General features: G+C 47.6%; 1 protein-coding gene across 1 annotated transcript in view; it reads left to right on the top strand.

The window, feature by feature from the left end:
- The window catches only part of stxbp4 (syntaxin binding protein 4), a 36,969-nt gene that overhangs the window by 8,556 nt on the left and 4,116 nt on the right, over window positions 1–24,297 (top strand). Inside the window, exons 6-20 of the mRNA XM_070852203.1 lie at window positions 1,364–1,449; window positions 2,004–2,139; window positions 2,752–2,884; window positions 3,504–3,610; window positions 4,387–4,636; window positions 4,914–4,995; window positions 7,566–7,645; window positions 7,963–8,059; window positions 9,112–9,236; window positions 10,269–10,358; window positions 10,777–10,842; window positions 18,075–18,254; window positions 18,453–18,569; window positions 18,924–18,973; window positions 21,976–22,112. Of these exons, the coding sequence (XP_070708304.1) occupies window positions 1,364–1,449; window positions 2,004–2,139; window positions 2,752–2,884; window positions 3,504–3,610; window positions 4,387–4,636; window positions 4,914–4,995; window positions 7,566–7,645; window positions 7,963–8,059; window positions 9,112–9,236; window positions 10,269–10,358; window positions 10,777–10,842; window positions 18,075–18,254; window positions 18,453–18,569; window positions 18,924–18,973; window positions 21,976–22,112 (1,736 nt within the window). The remainder of the gene's footprint in view (window positions 1–1,363; window positions 1,450–2,003; window positions 2,140–2,751; window positions 2,885–3,503; window positions 3,611–4,386; window positions 4,637–4,913; window positions 4,996–7,565; window positions 7,646–7,962; window positions 8,060–9,111; window positions 9,237–10,268; window positions 10,359–10,776; window positions 10,843–18,074; window positions 18,255–18,452; window positions 18,570–18,923; window positions 18,974–21,975; window positions 22,113–24,297) is intronic.

Here is a 24,297-nt window from a genome sequence, read left to right as displayed (position 1 = left end):
AACAGAAACAATCTGCTGCTTCATGTTAGGGAGGGGTAGGAAGTAAACCAGGATGTAGTCCAGGACACAGGAAGTGAACCAGGAAGTAGACCAGGAAACAGGAAGTGAACCAGGAAGTAGACCAGGAAACAGGAAGTAATCATAAAAGGAGTGTGTGAGAGTGTGTGTGTGTGTGTGTGTGTGTGTGTGTGTGTGTGTGTGTGTGTGTGTGTGTGTGAGTGAGAGTGAGAGTGTGTGTGTGTGTGTGTGTGTGTGTGTGTGAGAGTGTGTGTGTGTTAGCAGCTTCGTGCCAACAGTTCAGGTGTTCACCTTGAAGCTTGACCTCGATTGTTGCAGCAATTTGTTTCCCGCTTTATTAAAAATCATGGTGATTACGTGCGGCCGGCTGGTACAGGGGTCGCTGTGAGGACGCGACATCACGGTGTGGGGATTTGGGGATTTGGTCCAGTCGTCCTCACAGGTTCACGGGATGAACTCAGGCACCACAGGAGAGTTCAGGATCCAAGTTTAAGCTGCAAACAGAACTCAACACGTTCAGATCTAAGACACACACACACACACACACACACACACAGACACACACACACACACAGTCACACGCACACGCACACGCACACACAGTCACACACACACACACACACACAGTCACACGCACACGCACACACAGTCACACACACACACACACACACACACAGTCACACACACTGTCCAAACTGTCTCTGAGAGATGTGACAGGACCTCAGCTTTCTCTGAGACCACAAGAGGGAGACAAACACTTACAGATCCTCCTCTTCCTCATCCTCATCCTCCTCCTCAGGAGGGTTCAGCCTCTCAGCTCTGTGTAGAATCATGTTTTCATCTGAAGGACATTCAGACAAGTGTGTGTGTGTCTGTGTGTGTGTGTGTGTGACTGTGTGTGTGTGTGACTGTGTGTGACTGTGTGTATGACTGTGTGTGACTGTGTGTGTGACTGTGTGTGTGTGTGTCTGTGTGTGTGTGTGTGTGTGTGACTGTGTGTGTGTGTGACTGTGTGTGTGTGTGTCTGTGTGTGTGTGTGTGTGACTGTGTGTGTGACTGTGTGTGTGACTGTGTGTGTGTGTGATTGTGTGTGACTGTGTGTGTGACTGTGTGTGTGTGTGTCTGTGTGTGTGTGTGTGTGTGTGTGACTGTGTGTGTGTGTGTGACTGTGTGTGTGTGTGACTGTGTGTGTGTGTGTCTGTGTGTGTGTGTGTGTGTGTGTGTGTGTGTGTGTATGTGTGTGTGTGTGTGTGTGTGTGTGTGTGTGTGTGTGTGTGTGTGTGTGTGTGTGACTGTGTGTGTGTGTGTGTGTGTGTGTGTGTGTGTGACTGTGTGTGTCCTTCAGGAGGGAGTTTGCTGAGCTGATGGAGAAGTATGGCTCCAATAACATCACAGCTTCAGGACGAATCTCCCCCACACAGCTGCCCACAGGTAACCCCCCCACCACACACACACACACACAGACAGACACAGACAACTGATAGATATCTGATAGATAACTGATAGATAACTGATAGATAACTGATAGATATCTGATAGATATCTGATAGATAACTGATAGATAACTGATAGATATCTGATAGATATCTGATAGATAACTGATAGATATCTGATAGATAACTGATAGATATCTGATAGATATCTGATAGATAACTGATAGATATCTGATAGATATCTGATAGATAACTGATAGATATCTGATAGATAACTGATAGATATCTGATAGATTTCTGATAGATAACTGATAGATAACTGATAGATATCTGATAGATATCTGATAGATAACTGATAGATAACTGATAGATATCTGATAGATATCTGATAGATAACTGATAGATAACTGATAGATATCTGATAGATATCTGATAGATAACTGATAGATATCTGATAGATATCTGATAGATAACTGATAGATAACTGATAGATATCTGATAGATATCTGATAGATATCTTCTTCTTCTTCTTCTTCTCTTGTCTCCGTCCAGGGAAGCTGACAGACACAGCCTCCTCCTCTTCCTCCTCCCGGTCGGAGAGCCCCCAGCTCCTCAGTCCTAAAGAGGGGGTCACGGCCTACACCCACGCCCCCCCCTACACCGTGCACACGCCCCCCCTCGCCTTCAGGTAGGAAACGTGACGGGATCCATTAGTCGTCTGCCTGGACGGTTTTGGTTTCAGCATCACCAGGGTTACGGACCACCCTTCGTTACGCTACCATGGACACCAGGGTTACGTTACCATGGACACCAGGGTTACGTTACCGTGGACACCAGGGTTACGTTACCGTGGACACCAGGGTTACGTTACCATGGACACAGTGTGCAACCTAAACATTTAATTAACAGCAGGAGCCTGATTAGCCAATCAGAGCTCAGCAGCTCAGATTTAGTTTGATCTCAGTGATTCTGGTTTAGTGACTGGAGGAGGAGGAGGAGGAGGAGGAGCAGGGTGGGGTTAGGAGGAGGAGGAGCAGGGTGGGGTTAGGTGGAGGAGGAGCAGGGTGGGGTTAGGTGGAGGAGGAGGAGGAGGAGGAGCAGGGTGGGGTTAGGAGGAGGAGGAGCAGGGTGGGGTTAGGTGGAGGAGGAGGAGGAGGAGGAGCAGGGTGGGGTTAGGAGGAGGAGGAGCAGGGTGGGGTTAGGTGGGGTTAGGAGGAGGAGCAGGGTGGGGTTAGGTGGTGGTGGGATGGATGCTCTGACATCATGCTTCCTGGCGTCCTGACTCTCTCTGTCTCCCCAGCGACAGCGTCATTCAGTTGATATGTGTTGCCAAGGGAACAGGCCTGGGGCTCGTCATCAAGGGCGGGGCTAACCGAGCAGAGGGACCAATGGTGTTCATTCAGGAAATAGTGCCTGGAGGAGACTGCCAGAAGGTCAGCGCCCTCACTGAGTACTGTGGTCATCTGGGTTTGATCATCGATAGACACACCTGCCCTTTAACATCCATCAACCAAACTACAGACTAACTCCTTCTGGATTCTGAGGGGTTTTGCAGTAAAATATGGAACCAATAACCCTTTTGGATTGGTCCAGTAGATCACTAAATCCACTAAAAGAGCTTGTTTGATCCACTGACAGGCTCAGAGTGTTATTCTAAGTGTGTGACAGCATCATGGAAAGGATCCCTACAGAGAGAGACCTAGAAGATCCTTTTGGTTTAACCACAAACAGCACACACACCAGACTACATTCACTAAAACAGGGATTTTAGAGCTGCTGCTCCATCAGTCAGTGCTTAGACCAGTGACCTCCATATGAGCTCAAATGAGTGTTTTAGTGAATGGAGTCTGGTGTGTGTGCAGTGAGCGATATAACGGCTGTTTAAGAGGAATTCAACTCTCATCTTTCGTTTGTATGAAATGCGAGTTCGACCAGCGTGCTGTGATCCCAGAAACAGAAAATGTTGTATGTAAAGTTCACCTAAAAACATTTGCTGTTTTTCTGCGTCCCAGTGGCTCAGTTGAACATTTCTGTGTACTTGTGCTGTTTCAGGACGGCAGGCTGCAGGTCGGGGACCAGCTGGTGTCCATCAATAAGGAGTCCCTTATCGGAGTGACGTACGAGGAGGCCAGGAGCATCCTGACACGCACCAAGCTCAGGTCCAACACACCTGACACCTGCAGTCTTTTTCAAAAGCATTAATCATTCAAGATGAAACCGAAACAAGAGGAGACAAGTTTGGCTCTAAAATAGATAAATCTGCCGACAGCTCTTTGTAGATCTGTGATAAAGTCAACAGAACTCAACGTAGGAACTTCAAGTGACCGTGGAGCTTATGTGGATGTTTCTGGATTCATATTTTATGGTTTCAGATGTGGTCAGTAAGAGTTTAGAGGAAGTGAGCTGCTAAGTTAATTCTGCCACCAACAGACTTAACTGGGTCCCTTTATTTGCTAACGCTACAGAATTAGTGTGTATTTTGAGCATATTATACTCACATTGTTCTTTGAAACACATGAAATACACCAAATTTGTTAATTGATAACTCCTAAGTTTTGGTGCCTCAGTGGTACAAAAAGTTTGGGAACTGGTCCAGTATTTGTGTTATTGTGTGACTTTGGTGTTAAAAATAGTTTAAATAGTCAGCAGCTCCTGTGTCCTGTTCTCTAAAATCCCTGTTTTAGTGAATGTAGTCTGGTGTGTGTGCTGTTTGTGGTTAAACCAAAAGGATCTTCCAGGTCTCTCTCTGTAGGGATCCTTTCCCTGATGCTGTCACACACTGAGGTGATCTACTGGACCAGTTCCAACACTTTTACTACCTACCAGTCACTCAGACACCAGGATGTGGACAGAGAGGATCATGGGTAGAAACACCAGTTAACAAACGCTTCAACTAGTCTTTTTCATAGCGCCGCTCCTCGCCCTGTGTGTTTAGACCGGACCCCACAGTGGAAATTGCCTTCATCAGGCGGAGGTCGTCCTCCAGCTCCAGCAGCGGGCCTCACAGCCCCATCTCCCTCCAGGGGTCCGGAGGCGGAGGCGGAGGCGGAGGCGGAGGCGGAGGCGGGCCCCAGGCGAGGCCCCCGGGGCTGGGCGCCACGCCTCCGCAGCCCGCCGTGGTCACTAAGATCACCTCCAGCCGAAACCCTGCCAGTGAGACTCTGCCAGCGGTCAACGTCAGCCAGGTGGGTTGAACCACTCTTTACCTGCGTAGCTTCTAAAAAAAGCTCCCAGTTCCATTAAAGAGCGTTTGAAGACTTTTTCTCCAGAATGGTCTTAAGATTTCCTCAGAAAACCTTCTCGGCTGATTCTCTTGGAGGCCGTCAGGACGTCCTTCAGGTTTTATGTGACACATCCACCGTCTGTGATGTCAGAGCGGAGGGATCAGCCCCCCCCCCCCGTCATCACACAGGAACACACCCCCGTCGAACCGGTACTCATGTGCTGCCTTAATGTTTGCAGGTGCGAGTGTCTCCAGCCAGGCCAGAGCAGACACGGGCCTCCTCGCCACCAGAGGGCGACGGCGTCCCTGAAACGAGCCCCGGTGCGTCTCATGTGTGGCTGTCTTTATCCATGTGTGTCTGTCACATCTACATCCACGTCTCTGTGCTCTCCACAGCCCAGCTCTGGGGCATATTTCCCAGAAAGCTTTGTGATTTGAGGCAGGAAACATCTCGCAGTTATGACAACTAATAAATAATCGGCCTTTATGGGGGCCAAAGCCAAATCAGCTTGACTGGTCCAGACTGTGAGCAGGGAACAGACACTGGAGTGTGTTCAGCAGGGGGAAGGTGCTGGAACTAATAGGGACCTTTAACAGGCTCATATCTACATAACATGAGGCAGATGGGTCAGATCATCTAAGAGCGTGAGAGACTATGATGATGATGATGATGATGATGAATACAAGGCTACTTATCCAGTCCTATTGTCAGCATTTGATCACTCACACCCATTAATTAATATCAGTAGTTGTAGCTGTGTTGAACACTCAAAGGTAACAAACTCACAGAGGGAACTGCTGTTGATTTGTACTTTAATATTCAAGGTGATGCAGGACCTCTTCAAACACACCAGACTCCATTGACAAAAATACTAATTTTAGCTCCCAGAACTCAGGAGCTGCTGGTCTGCTGCAGCCTCCATCTGTCAGTGTGTTGGTGTTATTGTGTGACTTTGGTGTTTTAAAGAATTTGTCTGGATTCAAAAATAATGTGTTAAAACACCAAAATCACAACAACTAGACTGACAAATCACATGTCCTGTTCTCTAAAATCCCTGTTTTAGTGAATGTAGTCTGGTGTGTGTGCTGTTTGTGGTTAAACCAAAAGGATCTTCCAGGTCTCTCTCTGTAGGGATCCTTTCCATGATGCTGTCACACACTTAGAATAACACTCTGAGCCTGTCAGTGGATCAAACAAGCTCTTTTAGTGGACGTTTCCATTTCCTGTTTGTGCTCTCACCAGCTTTTACACGTCACACAACAGAAATCACAGTAGTGGATTTTATCAGCCAGCATCATCAGCTGCACTAGAACGTGTGTTTTCTGTCAGCTGATCACGACATAAATAAGCGTCGTCACATAATGCGGTAAAGGACGCTTGCCGCCAACCAATCGGAGGGGCCGCCACGGCGACCTGCCTCTCCGTGTCGGCTCTGACAGGATCTCGTACTTGCCACCAGCGCCGATTGGAAAACGGGCACCTGTGCTGCTGTAAACTGTGAAGTGTAGATCTGATCCAATGAGGAAGAGGAGCGGGGGACAGATGGTGTGTGGTTGGCTGCCTGACCGAGGAGGTGTGAAGCATCGTGTGTGTGTGTGTGGGTGTGTGTGTGTGTGTGTGTGTGTGCGTCACGTCTCAGCTGGTCTGTAACAGACGGCGGTGGCTGAGTTTGGAACTAAAGGGTGAAAGCTGATGAACCAGTGTGCAGGGATGCAGCTCCAGACTGAGACAGACAGAAACAACAGGGCTGCAGTGTCTTTAAGGTCAGCCCCTCCTCGGGCCCCCAGACCTCTTTGGCCCCCGTCGGGCTGAAGCTGGAAGCCCACACGTGTCGTCCGCCTCCATGTGGAATAAATCTGCATGTGAGATGAAAGTGTGTGAAAATGTGACCGTGATGTGATAAACACCCAGTGATCAACAGGTGGGAGGACGTCTAGATGTTTCAGGTCAGAAACATCCCCCCCCCCCCCCCGCCTGAAGGAACTCATCACATTAGGAATCTTGAAAGACGACATTTGATTTGTATCAGAGAAACTCCAGCCTCAAACAATGAGATCCTGTTGAACCAGTTATCCAACGACCAAAACACACTCGTATTGATTAGACTTAGTGTTTGTCCCAACATGAGGAGGACTCAGCGCCCTCTACAGGACGGGCAGGACAGCTGCAAGCAAGCAAATAACTCCTCTGTGTCCACATCCTGGTGTTTGAGTGACTGGTAGGTAGTAAAAGTGTTGGAACTGGTCCAGTAGATCACCTCAGCCAGCAGACACCAAACGGGCTGCAATGGCTGCAACGTGATCCTTTGGGACAACTGCACCTGATCACAGTAGGTCCACTAAAAGAGCTTGTTTGATCCACTGACAGGCTCAGAGTGTTATTCTAAGTGTGTGACAGCATCATGGAAAGGATCCCTACAGAGAGAGACCTGGAAGATCCTTTTGGTTTAACCACAAACAGCACACACACCAGACTACATTCACTAAAGCAGGGATTTTAGAGAACAGGACACAGGAGCTGCTGGTCTAACTTTTGTGACGTTGGTATTTTAACATGTTAGCTTGGATCTAAATGAACTCTTTAAAACACTGAACACACACACACTGACTGATGGAGGCAGCAGCAGAGCAGCAGCTCCTGTGTCCTGTTCTCCAAAATCCCTGTTTTAGTGAATGTAGTCTGGTGTGTAGAAACAGTCACATGTTGGTTTAGGTTTAGTAGGTTTAGCAGAAGATGATGGTTTGACTTAAAGTATGTATGTTAGCTGAGGAAGTTACAATAACTGAAACAGGGGTCTTCTGGGTAAAACTTCTGTGTGTGACCCCTTTTTGCATCTCGCTGTTTATACGACATCAGCTGACTTCCTCCTTCCTCCTCTCTGTGTCTCCAGAGCCGAGCAGCAGTCAGCCTCCTCAGAGGAAACACTCCCTCAGCACCAGCTGTCGCCTCAAACTGGAGAGGCTGGAGCAGGTAGGAGTGTGTGTGTGTGTGTGTGTGTGTGTGTGTCTCATCATCCATAGAGCCCCTAAACAAAAACACAGGTTCTGTTATTTCTACCTGGACAAAGTAGTGAAGCTTCTAGATGAAAGGTCACATGACCTGTTCACACTCTAACATGAGTCTGCCGGCCCTCAGCTGAGGCCTCGTAGAGCAGGTTCCCCTCACAGGGGGGATTCTGGGTTTTCATTGGATGGTTCCAGCGTGTGTGTGTGTCAGTGTGTGTGAGGGGGGGCGTCACCACTGTGATCTGAGTGTGTATTGATCTGTGTGTGTGTGTGTGTGTGCAGGCTCTGGACCTGCTCGGGCTGAAGCCCACAGAGGCTCAGCGTCAGGCGCTGCGGTCCAGACTACGTGCCGATCCAGCCGGGACGGTGGCCTTCACAGGTAAGACCCCCCCCAGAGAACACCTTTGGTCATACTTATTCAGCTTTGAACCCTCCGACCTCCTTCATGTCGGACTCGCAGTACTTAAATTAAAGGGTCATTCTGGTGTTTTAACACCAGGTTCTTTTCAGAGTGAAATATTTGGACAAACCAACATTTTACATCCAAAACGTGAAGTGTTTTAAAGCTAAACTGTTTCTAGATTAAAGGAGTGGCTAAAAGAGGTGAAGAGCTTCTTCCACACTGATGATCACATCATCACATCTGATGATCACATCATCACATCTGATGGTCACAGCATCACATCTGATGGTCACAGCATCACATCTGATGGTCACAGCATCACATCTGATGGTCACAGCATCACATCTGATGGTCACAGCATCACATCTGATGGTCACAGCATCACATCTGATGATCACATCATCACATCTGATGGTCACATCATCACATCTGATGATCACAGCATCACATCTGATGATCACATCATCACATCTGATGATCACAGCATCACATCTGATGGTCGCAGCATCACATCTGATGGTCACATCATCACATCTGATGATCACAGCATCACATCTGATGATCACATCATCACATCTGATGGTCACATCATCACATCTGATGATCACATCACGCTGGAACGACAGCACACTTCATTTCATGCACATTTTCTCTGAGTAACTTTAACGTCCCAGTGAAACTAGTCTGGAGGTCTGTTTGGAAACACACGAGGAGGATTTCATGTTAGCGTTGTGTGTGTGTGTGTGTGTGTGTGTGTGTCTGTGTGTGTGTGTGTGTGTGTGTGTGTGTGTGTGTGTCTGTCTGTGTGTGTGTCTGTGTGTGTGTGTGTGTGTGTCTGTGTGTGTGTGTGTCTGTGTATGTCTGTGTGTCTGTGTGTGTGTCTGTGTCTGTGTGTGTGACTGTGTGTGTGTGTGTGTGTGTGTGTGTGTGTGTGTGTGTGTGTGTGTCTGTGTGTGTGTGTGTGTGTGTGTGTGTGTGTCTGTGTGTGTCTGTGTGTGTCTGTGTGTGTGTGTGTGTGTGTGGCACAGAGTTGGAGGGGCTGATCAGGGAGCTGTTCCAGCCTCAGCTGGAGGAGTTAGCCGTCACCCAGCCAGGCTCGAGGTTCACGTCCGACGACCTGTCCAGTCTGCTGGAGTCGCCCACTGACCCTCGGGTAGGAAGCAGAACTTTCTCTGAATGGTTTTGATATTTTGATGTTTGTTTAATTACATTGTTTGGAAGAAAAACGTCTGTGATTTCAGCTCCTTTGGATCTTTCTGACCGTGTTTATCACTTTATGGTCATATTTTCTTTGGTGGTCGTTTGGTGGCACTTTATAGTCGTTTATAGTTCAATTAATTTCAAACATTTTAGTTTTTCTTGCTCACATGGATGGATGGATGGATGGATGGATGGATGGATAGATAGTGCTTGATGTGGACGCTCCAGCATCGACCTGTTGCCGTGTGAACCGGCCGTCCTGTCAGCAGGAGGTAAAGATTTCTGTGTTGCCGGGGCGACGGCGTGTCAGAGCGCCGATCCATCAGTGCCTGAGAGCAGCAGGCTGAGAGACCACAGAGAAGAATAAAGATCGATCTCCTGGTTTGTCCCATAAAAACCACAGAGAGGTTTTCAAACAGGAAGTGATCTTCACGATGAAGACGACAGAGTAACAACAAACTGGACAGCAGAGCAGCAGCTCCTGTGTCCTGTGAGCTAAAATCACTGTTTTAGTGAATGTAGTCTGGTGTGTGTGCTCGATTCTGATTGGCTGACCCCTACTCAATAGTTGTGGTGAAACGGTTCGTCATTGGCTACCTTAAATGAGTAACCATAGCAACAGGGAGCATCATTGAGCATCCTAACAAGCTAACTTATGTCCAGCAGTGGTCCTCCACTCCTCAGGTCCTCCTGTGAACACCACAGGAAGTAGACCGATCCCCGCTGACCTCACTGAGACTTGGGATCACATGATCACCCTCTGATCACATAACACATTAGTGATCGCCGCTCACGGGGGCGAGCCTGTGATCTGGAGCTTTTGTCGGCCATCTTGAAAAACTCGTCAGTGTGCAAAACATCAGAGTTAAAATCTTGTAGTTTGAACTTGGCGTTAATGATCATCACCATTAATTCCTGGTGACTGACAGCTGGAAGGGCGTCGCCCCTCACATCTCTTCTCTGTCCATCTGTCACCCGTGTGCAGCCGTCGCTGTCCGACTCGGAGGACCTGGAGGAGATGGAGCGGCTGAGGAAGGAGCACATCGAGGCTCTGAGGGAGATCAAGAGGCTGCAGGTAAAACTGCACACTTTTATTTACCCCTCTGCTCTCTGAACGCTGCTGCTTCTTCTTCTGCTGACGTCGTCTCTTGGAGGATCTTCTTCTTCTTCATGTCCCTAAAATGTGTCCAACCTCAGCTAGAAGGTTCCAGAAGTCAGTGAAGCAGAATGAGTGAGAAAAGACTTCAGACTGGGAGAAACATGGACAACAATTTAGAGTCAACGTAAAGACCGAAGTCTGAGCTTTCTGCCGCTAAAAGAATGAATCCTCAGTCTGTCACAGTTCTTATTTTAGATGCATTTAAACAGGAACATGCTAACATGCTAACACGCTAACAACACCTCCCACAGAATGTTTGTTTTCATCGGCTTTCACCTGATAGGACGACACGCTTCCTGCTAACTTCCTGTTTGCTCCCGTCTCTCCTCCTCAGGAGCAGCTGGTCGAGTCTCAGAGAGTTCACCATCAGATGGAGGAGGAGCTCAGCAAGGCCAGACAGGTGAGTCACACCTGCGGCAGGTACACCGCTCAGTCTGTCTTTAAGTACAATTTCAGCAGGATGTTGTCACTATCGATATTAACCTGCAAACAATATAATCAGAATATAAAATGTATCACTGATCACACACATCAGTAATACAAATCCACACATATTATTATTAGTCTAATTATTATTATTACAAACAGTTTCTCTCTTCTATTACTCAAATGCACCAGACTCCATTCAAAAAAACACTCATTTTACCTCACAGAGCAAAGGAGTCGCTGGTCCACTGCTGCCTTAATTAGTTAGTTTATTTGTGTTATTGTGTGACTTTGGTTCTTTTAAATGGTTTGTTCAGATCCAACACAATGTCTGTGTAACACACAATAACACAAACACACTGACTGATGGAGGCAGCAGCAGAGCAGCAGACCATGTGTTCTGTGAGCTAAAATCACTGTTTTTGTGAATGGAGTCTGGTGTGTTTGAAGAGACTTATTATATGTTATTCCATGGTTTTGCTTTTTTCTCAAGTGTTTCTGATATTTAGTCTGTCCTCAACACCAGCAAAAACTACATATTGTGGATCCTACATTTCCCATAAAGCATAAAAAATAAAGTTTAGTTTGGCATAGGGAAGTATTACTTTAATGGATATATGTAATGTAAATTATTTGATTTATTTGAAATAAAATCAACTAAAAGCAACCAAAGCGCTGTACAAAACTGCGTGAACAGCTCAACAATAGCACGTAAAATAATATCAGCAGCATATAAGCCAGAAGTGATGCAACGACAAATAGCAATGTTAAAACAATAATCAAAAAAATACAAATACAAAGCAACATCAAGATATGTGCACAAATATATGACAACTAATAACTAGTAACATCAGTCTAAAATGATTATTACTGTAACTGTTATTATAGGAAACTTTAGCATTCACAACCCATCTAAAAGTGGTTCATGTACTGACTTCAGATGATGCTTTAAGAAAGATGCTCCGCAGCAACAAAGACAACAGTGAACACGTTTTGTGACAAATATTTTATATCAGTAATGTTTATACCAGAAATGGTCCCCGTGCACACACCTTAGCCATCACAACCAAACGCCTAACTGACCCTTAAACCCAAGTGTGAACCCTAAAACAGCCCTTGTCCTCATAATGTAGCAAGAACAAGAACACACACACGTTAACATGCAGCCAAAGAGTGTGTGTGTGTGTGTGTGTGTGTGTGTGTGTGTGTGTGTGTGTGTGTGTGTGTGTGTGTGTGTGTGTGTGTGGGACGTGGAGGCGGCCTCACACAGCAGCAGTACTTACAGTGGGAGAGTGTGAGGCACCATTGAAGCTTTATTTGGGCTCTAACATGGTGTGTGTGTGTGTGTGTGTGTGTGTGTGTGTGTGGTGATTCACAGCTGAAGGGTCTCAGCCTCTCTGACTCTCTGACTCTCTGCTGCCTCGCAGCTCTTCTTCTCTTGCATAAACCGATCGATATCCACATTTAGACACAGATGCACCAACAAAGACTCGGCCGGGACGTTTCTGCCTGACGGGTGGAAACGGGGAGGATTCGCTTCATGTTCAGGCTTTTATTTTGCTTTCCGTGAACTCCCTGCTCTCGGGGTCGGGTCTTCACTGCACCTACTGCATCCCGTCTCCTCCTCGGCACCGTCCTGTTCTGTTCCCATCGGCAGATGGTGTTCGGCTTCAGCGTGGAAAAGGATAAAAATAAAAAGCTGTCGTGCCCCCGTGGTAGATAGAGCGTGGTGAAGTGCCTCCTGGCGTCCCGTCCGCCGGAGAAAACACCATGCAGTGCCACAGAAAGGGTTTGAAACTGTGTCATGACTTTCTCACGCTGGTTCCCCACCGACGGAGCACTTTTCATGTTCCCCCCTGTGGCAGCTGCTGGCCTCTCCTGTGTCTGCCTCAGAAATGTCCTGGTTAAATAAAGGTTTCGGAACAACACGGTTTCGAAAGAGAGACATTAAGGATCCCTACAGAGAGAGACCTGGAAGATCCTTTTTACCACAAACAGCCGTTATATCGCTCTCTGCACACACACCAGACTACATTCACTAAAACAGGGATTTTAGCTCACAGAACACAGGAGCTGAGAGAGAGCAAGAGGTCTGCTGCTGCCTCCATCAGTCAGTGTGGACAGGACTCAGGGATTCATTTGTATCTGAACTCATCCTGTAAAACACCAAAGTCACCCTGATGGAGGCAGCAGCAGAGCAGCAGCTCCTGTGTCCTGTGAGCTAAAATCCCTGTTTTTGTGAATGTAGTCTGGTGTGTGTGCAGAGAGCGATAGAACAGAATATGTGCGATAGGGCCCAGGTTTTAAAAAGAGGACATGAATCCGTCACTGTGATGGACGATCAGAAGTACTTGAGACATGAAGACAAGCGGCTCAGATGAAGGTTAGAGCGACCTGACTGCCAGGTTCTGGTCCTGGTCCTGGTCCTGGACTCCATGTGGTGCTGACTCCCTGGCAGTCTCTGCAAATTTAATGAGCCTCTGCAGACGAGTTAAGCTGACAACCTTTAATCCTCTGAGGGGGATTTCTCCAGTCGTCCTCGAACACCTTCAAGCTCATCGCGACCTGAAGGTGTTTAAGCTTCGTCCACCGTTTTATTTCAACGTCTTTCCTCCTTCACTGGACCTTTGTTTCAAAGTCAAAGCTCATTACTGTAGGGACCAGTATGAAGGATCTACAAACACAGGAGCACCAATCCTGTTTGACTGAACTCAGTTTGTTCTTCAGGAAAACGTTTTCTCTTGAATATTAATCTTTATCTTTAACAAACAGTCAAAGTGCTGTTTTTACTTTATAAATGACTCCACACACCTAATTTACCCATAACCCTCTAGTCCATGGACCGTTATCCAGACATGTTGCTTATTATCGGCAAAAACACATTAAAGTACCAAAACTCATTTCTGTCAGTAATAATGAGATCAAGTCGTTGTTGCCATGTGGTGATAAAGGGTCATTATACAGTAGATTTCTATATCAGGATCCGTTATAAGATCTGAAGGATCCACCTACGTGATCATTAACTGGTCATTAAGGGTTTAGTTGAAGAACCGAAGGAAATCCTCAGGTGAGACGAAGTGAGAGATCCAAAGCTTGATCCAAAGCCCCCGTCCCGTGGGACCGTGTGGATCCTCTGAACTAGTCCTTTAACGTTCAGTCAGTGGAGTCAGCAGCTCATCACGCTGCCGTTACAGAACCACCAGCCAAGGCGTGAAAACCACCGACGCTAATGTGAGAATCCGTCCTCCATCAGCTCAGGCTGGGGGGGGGCAGGACCAGCTGCAGGTCTGAGCCCAGCGAGGGACTCTGCCTCCATCACGCCGCCTTTTCTGACACACTTCCTCGTTAGAGCTGGAGGTCAGGCTTCAGGACGGGGGGCCGGGAAGACTGTCGGGGCCCCCGGAGGCCTCAGCTGGAAGGGAGACGGCTCACGCTGGGATCCATTAGTTACCCAACCAGAGGAGGAGGCAGCTCACTTTAACACTGTGACCAGATCACAGATCCCATTTTACCCTGATCTGTGATCACGCTGCTGCTTCTTCTTCTGGTGACGTCGTCTCTTGGAGGACCTTCTTCTTCTTCATGTCCCTAAAATGTGTCCAACCTCAGCTAGAAGGTTCCAGAAGTCACTAAAGCAGAATGAGTGAGAAAAGACTTCAGACATGTTGTTCATCAGAGGAGACTAAAGAAAGACAGAGAACATGTTGATCCAGAACAACAGTGGATGGAGAAACAGGAACAGACCTGAAGAGCAGAAACAGGTGAGAGCAGCCCGTTGTGATGAGGTCATGTGATCCCTGTGATGTGGTCGCTCTGGGCCTCCGTAGGTAAACAGCTTGTGAGCTCGCCTTATCTCCGTTTGGTCTTTTCTGGGAACAGTGATTTGCAGAAATTTGAAATCGGTCCTGCTGGGGAGGAGAGGGAGACAGATGGACTGCTGTGTGTGTGTGTGTGTGTGTGTGTGTGTGTGTGTGTGTGTGTGTGTGTCTCTGTGTGTGTGTGTCTCTGTGTGTGTGTGTCTCTGTGTGCGCGTGTGTGTGTGTGTGTGTGTGTGTCTCTGTGTGTCTGTGTGTGTCTGTGTGTGTCTGTGTGTGTGTACCCAGACTTCCTGGGTATAAGAGTTCTTAGGCCAACTTCCTGTTAGCGCTGTGCTAACTTCCTGTTAGCGCTGTGCTAACTTGAGTCCCACTTTATGTAAAATACACACTGAATGTGTCCTTAATGTCCCCACAAACCACCAAACCCTGAGTACAGACCGTCCTCTGTCCTCTTCACCTGTATGATGTCATAATGAGCAGAAAATGGGACCTTTAAGGAAAATCTTACCGATGGTGTTTTAGTGCAGCCGGTCCAGGACTGTGTGTGTGTGTGTGTGTGTGTGTGTGTGTGTGTGTGTGTGTGTGTGTGTGTGTGTGTGTGTGTTATCTCTGGCTCTGTCTGAGGATCCTGTTTCAGCATGCTGAGAACTGGGCGTGGCTGATTCCCAGTCCTGTCGGCTCACAGCTTCTCATTGTTGCGGGTGTTGGTTTTCACCGCCTTGGCTGTTATGTAGCCCCACACACACTCACACACACACACACACACACACCCAACACCACCCCCTCCGCTACACTCCAGTCAGTTTACCATCAAAACCAGCTTAACATGGGCTGTTTGGTCCAAACATGAAGATCTAGATGTTTTTATACTGACGTCACCTCAGACTCCATTTATCCACCAATCTCCATAAAAATCATATAGATAGATGGATGTTAATGTTCTCAATGACAAACCAACGAGAGCTGAGTCAGTGTGGCACCCCCCCCAGTGGCCGTGCTGATCCCGGGGGTGTTACGTAAGAGGGCGTCAGTCAGGTCTGTATAAAGAAGCGTCCTCTGATTGGTCGGTATCAGTCTGTATAAAGAAGCGTCCTCTGATTGGTCGGTATCAGTCTATAAAGAAGCGTCCTCTGATTGGTCGGTATCAGTCTATAAAGAAGCGTCCTCTGATTGGTCGGTATCAGTCTATAAAGAAGCGTCCTCTGATTGGTCGGTATCAGTCTGTATAAAGAAGCGTCCTCTGATTGGTCGGTATCAGTCTATAAAGAAGCGTCCTCTGATTGGTCGGTATCAGTCTATAAAGAAGCGTCCTCTGATTGGTCGGTATCAGTCTATAAAGAAGCGTCCTCTGATTGGTCGGTATCAGTCTATAAAGAAGTGTCCTCTGATTGGTCGGTATCAGTCTATAAAGAAGCGTCCTCTGATTGGTCGGTATCAGTCTGTAAAGAAGCGTCCTCTGATTGGTCGGTATCAGTCTATAAAGAAGTGTCCTCTGATTGGTCGGTATCAGTCTATAAAGAAGCGTCCTCTGATTGGTCAATATCAGTCTATAAAGAAGCGTCCTCTGATTGGTCGGTATCAGTCTGTATAAAGAAGTGTCCTCTGATTGGTCGGTATCAGTCTGTATAAAGAAGCGTCCTCTGATTGGTCGGTATCAGTCTGTATAAAGAAGCGTCCTCTGATTGGTCGGTATCAGTCTATAAAGAAGCGTCCTCTGATTGGTCAATATCAGTCTATAAAGAAGCGTCCTCTGATTGGTCGGTATCAGTCTGTATAAAGAAGCGTCCTCTGATTGGTCAATATCAGTCTATAAAGAAGCGTCCTCTGATTGGTCGGTATCAGTCTGTATAAAGAAGCGTCCTCTGATTGGTCGGTATCAGTCTGTATAAAGAAGTGTCCTCTGATTGGTCGGTATCAGTCTGTATAAAGAAGCGTCCTCTGATTGGTCGGTATCAGTCTGTATAAAGAAGCGTCCTCTGATTGGTCGGTATCAGTCTGTAAAGAAGCGTCCTCTGATTGGTCGGTATCAGTCTATAAAGAAGTGTCCTCTGATTGGTCGGTATCAGTCTATAAAGAAGCGTCCTCTGATTGGTCAATATCAGTCTATAAAGAAGCGTCCTCTGATTGGTCGGTATCAGTCTGTATAAAGAAGCGTCCTCTGATTGGTCGGTATCAGTCTGTATAAAGAAGCGTCCTCTGATTGGTCGGTATCAGTCTATAAAGAAGCGTCCTCTGATTGGTCGGTATCAGTCTATAAAGAAGCGTCCTCTGATTGGTCGGTATCAGTCTGTATAAAGAAGCGTCCTCTGATTGGTCGGTATCAGTCTGTGTAAAGAAGCGTCCTCTGATTGGTCGGTATCAGTCTGTGTAAAGAAGCGTCCTCTGATTGGTCGGTATCAGTCTGTATAAAGAAGCGTCCTCTGATTGGTCGGTATCAGTCTGTGTAAAGAAGCGTCCTCTGATTGGTCGGTATCAGTCTATAAAGAAGCGTCCTCTGATTGGTCGGTATCAGTCTATAAAGAAGCGTCCTCTGATTGGTCGGTATCAGTCTATAAAGAAGCGTCCTCTGATTGGTCGGTATCAGTCTGTATAAAGAAGCGTCCTCTGATTGGTCGGTATCAGTCTGTATAAAGAAGCGTCCTCTGATTGGTCGGTATCAGTCTGTATAAAGAAGCGTCCTCTGATTGGTCGGTATCAGTCTGTGTAAAGAAGCGTCCTCTGATTGGTCGGTATCAGTCTGTATAAAGAAGCGTCCTCTGATTGGTCGGTATCAGTCTATAAAGAAGCGTCCTCTGATTGGTCGGTATCAGATCTGTCACAGCATCATTTCCAGCCTCACTTTCAAACTAAAGTTTCCCAACTAAAAGTCAAAGACACATTAAACACTAAGTATCTCTAACAGGAAGTTAGAGATTAAAGGACGTTCAGTCAGAAGACGTCATGTCATAACTGACAGAGCTACGGAAGCCCCTGAGGGTCAAACAGAAGGAGGAGGAGTCGGTTTTATTTTGTCAAAATGTTGAGAATAAACTAAAACTCCTTGTGTCAAGTTCCACTTTAATCCAGAAAATTCAACGTTATTCTCGACATTTTGACTTGATTCTTGGAACTTCCTGTTCTGGTTTCCGTGGCGATGCTGTTTCCCAAACGCCGCTGACCTTATCAGAGACAGGGCCGTGTGGCGAGGTGACGGGTCCTGCTGGGACGCGACCGCACGGCGCCCTGATCCGGCAGAACGTCCCTCAGGCCGAAGCAGAGAGCTCCGTCACACTAACCCGCCCTGACGCCACCAAGCTCTCTGAGCGGCCCTGAACGCACCACCGCTGAGTGATCTGACTACTTGTGATGATGAATGTCTTCCTCCCTCCTCTCCCTCCCCCCACGGCAGGAGGTGAAGCTGGGGGCGGAGGAGAGCCGGGCCCTGAAGACCCGGATCCAGCTGGCCGAGGCGGCTCAGAAGCAGGCAAGGGGGATGGAGATGGACTACGAGGAGGTCATCCACCTGCTGGAGGCCGAGATCGCCGAGCTGAAGACTCAGAGGGTGGAGACGCCGGCACCGACCAGCAAGGTGAGCGCTGGACGGGTGGACGCGCGGCACGGCGCTGAGCTCAGCCTGACTAGGGGGCGCTGTTGTACATGCACTTCATTATAATCTGATCAAATTGTCGTATGTCTGTATATTTTAACTACACTGTACAGTGAAAAGCATAATTAGCAACAATTAGCATTAGCTAACGTCCCCCTTGTTGCTCTGCTTTGGTCTCAGGAGGAGACGGAGGAGCTGAAGAAGAGGGTCGCCGTCCTGGAGTGTCAACTACGGAAGAGCGACGCGGCCAAAAAGGGCTTCGAGATGTCAACGGGGAAGCTGCTGAGTTTTGTGGAGGTAAAAAGTGAAAGTGGAGACAAACAAACGTCCACTGTTTAGATTTGACCACATCCACCACATGTGGATTCATCCGCCGCTGGAAATAGTCCTGTGCTCCGAGGAGTTTTTAAAGGAGACACATTCATTGTTTACATGCTGTAACGTTCAAAGACCTGGTTTAGCTCAGACATTCAGACACCGTTTCCTTTTGAAGTGTCTCCTCTTCCACCATATTAAAGACCAGAGGTCTAAATGAGCTCCAGCACCTCTGCTGACCACGACACCATCAGACGTTGTGTGGTCAGAAGACGGTTTCCCTCCAGCAGCAGGATTTTATTTCTCATTCACTTTGTCTTTGTTTTGTCTCTGCAGAACGTTCAGGAGTTCCTGCTGGAGAGTCACGGCCCCCCCAAGAGCTACAGGTGTGTGTGTATGTGTGTGTGTGTGTGTGTGTGAGTGTGTGTGTGTGTGTGTGTGTGAGACATGGACACCATCATTGGAGTCACATAATGAGAAATCCAGCAGAGAGCAGAGCTCATTAGCCCTGTTAGCACAGACACACACACACACACACACACACACACACACACACACACACACACACACACACACACACACACACTCTGTGGTCCTGCCTGGCCCACTTCAGCCCAGGTAGGACAGCAGTTTGCTCCCGTTAATGGCCGCCCGTGGCGAGCAGCAGCGAGCGGCAGCGTTATGAAACGTCTCGACCTGCGGTGACAGTGTGAGGTCACACTGAGATGATATCTGGTCAACACCACGGAGGAAGAGGAGGGACAGGAAGAGGAGGGGGAGATGAAGAAGAGAAAGAGGAGGAGGAAGAACCACAAACAGCCGTGATATCTCTCTCTTCAAAGCCACCAGACTCCATTGACAAAATCACCAATTTAACTTAAATTTAGCTGCTGGTCTGCTGCTGCCTCCATCAGGTAGTTTGTTTGTGTGATTTTGGTGTTTAAAAGATTAAGTGTGGATCCAAAATAACGTGTTAAAACACCAAAGTCACAGCAGCAGAGCAGCAGCTCTAAAATCCCTGTTTTAGTGAATGTAGTCTGGTGTGTGTGCTGTTTGTGGTTAAACCAAAAGGATCTTCCAGGTCTCTCTCTGTAGGGATCCTTTCCATGATGCTGTCACACACTTAGAATAACACTCTGAGCCTGTCAGTGGATCAAACAAGCTCTTTTAGTGGACCTACTGTGATCAGGTGCAGTTGTCCCAAAGGATCACGTTGCAGCCATTGCAGCCCGTTTGGTGGCTGCTGGCTGAGGTGATCTACTGGACCAGTTCCAACACTTTTACTACCTACCAGTCACTCACACACCAGGATGTGGACAGAGAGGATCATGGGTAGGAACAGTCCTTTAGTGTTTATGTAACCAGACCCTCAGACCTTGTACCTTGAACCATAACACAGAGTTATTGTCTGTTGTGTAAGTCACATTCTGTAAATCAGGTCACTCGGCCATGTTATGAAGTCATCCGTCCACGGCACCTCCTGCCTGCGTTCCTTTTGTTCCTCTGTAGGTCAGTGGGACACCTGGCCTCGTCTTTCATAACCACAGGACCCCCCGGTCGTGTTTCCTCTTTTATTCACCTGTGCTCCCGTTTCTGGACCACTCGTAAGCACAAATGTAGGCCGTCCAGTCGCCGGGTCACTGTGAGTCTGTGCCGTGATCAGTGGCTCGGTGCTGCCCGTTAATTACATCGCTCTCATTAAGCTCATTAGAATAAAGAAAGAGTGTCAGAGAAAAGAGAATATCCGACAGGAGGGAAGGTCCCAAGTGTAAGAGTGGGGAGATGACAGGAAGCAAATGATGGAGTTTAAAATCCTGCTTTCGTCTCGTGTGTTAGGGACCGGCCTCAGACTAACAGCTGTAGCCATGGCGACGCAGCAGCTGCTGAGTGTTTTTAGCCCCAAACGAGCGGAGGTGTGAGTTTATTCATCAGAGCATCTCAACAAGCTGCTTCCTGGGTGATATTTAAAGCGTTCAGTGCTCCTCCAAACCCCTGAAACCACAGGAGAGGCTCTCGTGAGCAGGTGAAGCTCAGACTATTGACACCTGGGCCTTCAGTGGCGTCCTACCTGAATCAAACCACCTCTTAACACCATCATTATGACGTCATGGCTGTAGAAACCATCACTATTATACAGAAAGGCAGTATGAATGACATCACTAAAGCAAGAAACCCAATTAAAAGAATTCAACAAGTCACCAAACACTCGAACCACCGACTCAGCTCCATACACAGAGTCGATCAGTTACCAACACCAGGCGTTCTCAGCAACACAATCTGCTCCTCGGAGCCTGTAAGCTGAAGGTACCGCTCCTAGTTGCTGACCTGAAAGTGGCGGACGAACCCTTTTCCCGGCTGGGACAGGCTCACTAGCTTCGGGGTGGGCCGGCATTTCCTCAAAATGTCCAGCTTTTCCTGGAAAGTCCACCTTGAAAATGGATTTCTAAGTAGATCTGTGACCAAATGAACATCTTCTCCTCCATCAGCCATTGTGGGTTAAAAAAACTGCTATTAATACTCAGGATGATGATAAAGTTTTAGCTCGTGCAGGTCGCTACAGGTAAGAATCGCTAGCTTTGGCTAAGCTCTCTGACCAGCCAATCAGAGGACGTGAAAATACTGACGTCATCGTACGCCTGCTAGAAGGCCCTGGGGTCACCAGCTCGACATCTGATTGGTTAAAGCAACAGTTTCATTGTGATGTATTTTAATCTATGGGCGCCTGCACTTTAGATCCTGAAGGCCTCAGGGCAGATTTCTTTGACCCTGGCAACACATGATGGCTGAAATATGATTGGATAAAAGCTCTAATATAGACATACACTGCTGGAAGCCCCCCAGAAATGAAGAGCATAGACTATTAGGAATAATCTAAAAAGATTAATGGGAAAATATTAAAACGTAAATCAGTGATTCTGAGTTTAGGCCAGCAGAGAAGGTCTTGCTGGCCCTGACGGCCCACCACTGATTTACACCGAGTCACCTTATTAGCTACAGAGGATGAGCGCTAACAGGCTAACTGCTAGCTACAGAGGATGAGCGCTAACAGGCTAACTGCTAGCTACAGAGGATGAGCGCTAACAGGCTAACTGCTGCTGTCCTGTCCTGCACGTGCTGCTAACATCAGGCTACAGCTGCTAATAATAAAAGCTGGTTCAGCCTTGCGCCCCTAAAATAAGCTAAGCTAACACAGGAAACTAGTTTCACACACGAGCATGTAGTGTTAGCATGTAGCATTAGCTTGTAGCCATAAAACTATCAGGATCTTTTTCAGCACCTGGTGGGAACAGATCAGAGATCAGAGATGAGGGAGCAGAGCGTCTTTAGCTGCTCATCTGATCCATCTCTGCTGTTTGTAGTCATGTTTTCTCTTCTTCTCTATTTTCAGCTCCGGAGACGTGAAAGTGGGAGCTTCGTCTCAAGGCCCCCCCCCTCGCTATAAGAAGAGTCCGTGGACTTCGGCGACGCTCGCCCAGGAGGCGAAGGAGCTCACGCGGACGGTCAGAGCCATCCTGGAGGTCGACTGTAAGTGAACTCTGCTCGCCGCCACGCATGCAGACCTGCACGTGTCTCCTCCTCTATGTTTCCGCCCGCACGCGACTCCCATCGGATGAAACCAATCGATCCCTCCAGCCCGCCGCTGAGAGTAACTGTCCTCCCCGTTTCAGTGCTGACCTTCTAGACGCCCGACTGTAGGAGCAAGTCAGCGACGCTCTGAGACGTCAGCAGGACACGAACAGCCAGCCGTGACCCCGAACGCCCTCTTCCCCGACAGACCCTCATCTCCTCAGTTCCTGCTAGCGGTGGACCGATGTCTTAACTCTGCATGAAAAACTGTTTGGTTTCTGTAAAACAGAACGTTTGTCACTGCACACATGCAGTTTTATCTTTAGTGTTTTGGAGAAGAAAGGCTTCGGTGTGGCCAGTGTTCAAATGTATTATTTGCTTGCTGCTTTAAAAAAAACCAACACGCTCGTCACTCAAAGTTTTGTCTGAATCCCTGGAAACAATCGGTTTGTGTTTTCAGACACTTGCTGTACGTTTCTCCAGGTTAACACACTGAAAGGACACTTCAGTAAAGTCGATGGACCACATGAATGTTTAGAAACGCTGCCCGTTGGTCACCTGAGGATCATGTGACGAGATAAAAACCGTCCGGCCTCTTCAGGCTGCAGGACGTGGAGAAATAGCATAGAGGAATTAGCCGTGTGGTCTGTAGGACGTTCTGAGACGACTGTATGAAACCATATGGCCGAGCTAATGAGCTACCTAGCTAGCTCAGGGGCGTTAGCATGTTGCTAGCTATTAGCTTGCCACCGACCAATCTCAGAACACAGTGGCTATTGTCTGACGAGGATTTAGCCTCTGGAGGTGAGGACCAATGTTTAGTGGCTGATGCTAAATATTAGCATGTATTAGCCACTTTCTGAGCCCACAGCTTTAGGCTACGTGAGTTAGCTGCACAGCTAGCTATCCTGGCAGTTTAAAGTTTTTAAAATAAAATGTTTTCAGTTCGTTCTGTTGCCTGAAAGTGACACAAAACGTCAGTAAACGCAGCTTTAAGTTCTCACCGACGGGATCACGCAGACGGACGTGAAATGACCACGAACATCATGGTGAAGCGTAACGTGTCCAAAATACGTGTCAGCGTCATGGAAACCCTCCAATGTAGGTGCCAGGAACGGGTGTAACCAGACCGTCGTGGTCATGGTAACGATAATAAACCGTCCCAGGTTGGTTAGGTTTAGGCACCAAAGCTACTGACTTGGGTTCAGGAAAAGAAAACACTTAACCTGTAGTTAAGGGTTTGTGGTCATTTCATGTTTTCCTGTGAGATCAGTCAGTGTTTTACTTTGAACGAGGCCAGCTAGCATGACCAGAGCAGCTACTGCAGGCTAACGGTGTTAGCACTGACCACCACAACACTTGTCAGACTGTGGGTAAAGTGAGCAGTGGGCAAAACTCCAAAACGTTGTTCCCGTCCTGTGATTTTACCCGACCTCCGTCTCTTCAGCATCAATAACTACCTTCATTTAACAGGCAGTATCAAACACTCTCATATCAAACGGTTGCCATGTGAAGCAGTGGAGATGACTTCCTGTAGCTTTCTGCCTGTCTCACTGCTCGCTGTAGTCGCTCAGTGTTTAGCTTCGTGTTTGTGCAGTAGATTAGCCGACAAGCATCACCAAACCTCACGCACCGACAAACCGGAGGTCAGGAAGCATCACGTCCGAAAACGTCAACGATTAAAGGACAGTTCCAGCCTGACTGGACGCTGTAGACGCTTTTATCATGTTTGGAGATATTTACTGTTTGTCCTTTTAATCTTTTTCTGAGTAAATATTCTGAAACAAACCATCATGAGTTCTTCTTTGGGGCAGCGATCAGAAGCTAAAACCCTCTGCTCTCTGAACGCTGCTGCTTCTTCTTCTGGTGACGTCATCTCTTGGAGGACCTTCTTCTTCTTCATGTCCCTAAAATGTGTCCAACCTCAGCTAGAAGGTTCCAGAAGTCACTAAAGCAGAATGAGTGAGAAAAGACTTCAGACTGGAGAAACATGGAGAAAATCCAGGAATCAGACATGTTGTTCATCAGAGGAGACTAAAGAGAGACAGAGAACATGTTGATCCAGAACAACAGTGGATCTAAAGATCTGTGAACCTCCAGAAGAGATCTGACAGGAAACGTTGCAAAAAATTAGAAATCAGTC

The sequence above is a fragment of the Pempheris klunzingeri genome, chromosome 20, assembly GCF_042242105.1.
Source record: "Pempheris klunzingeri isolate RE-2024b chromosome 20, fPemKlu1.hap1, whole genome shotgun sequence".
Classification (NCBI taxonomy): domain Eukaryota; kingdom Metazoa; phylum Chordata; class Actinopteri; order Acropomatiformes; family Pempheridae; genus Pempheris; species Pempheris klunzingeri.
Note: the sequence above shows the minus strand (reverse complement) of the source record. Positions and strands in the feature narration are given on the sequence as shown.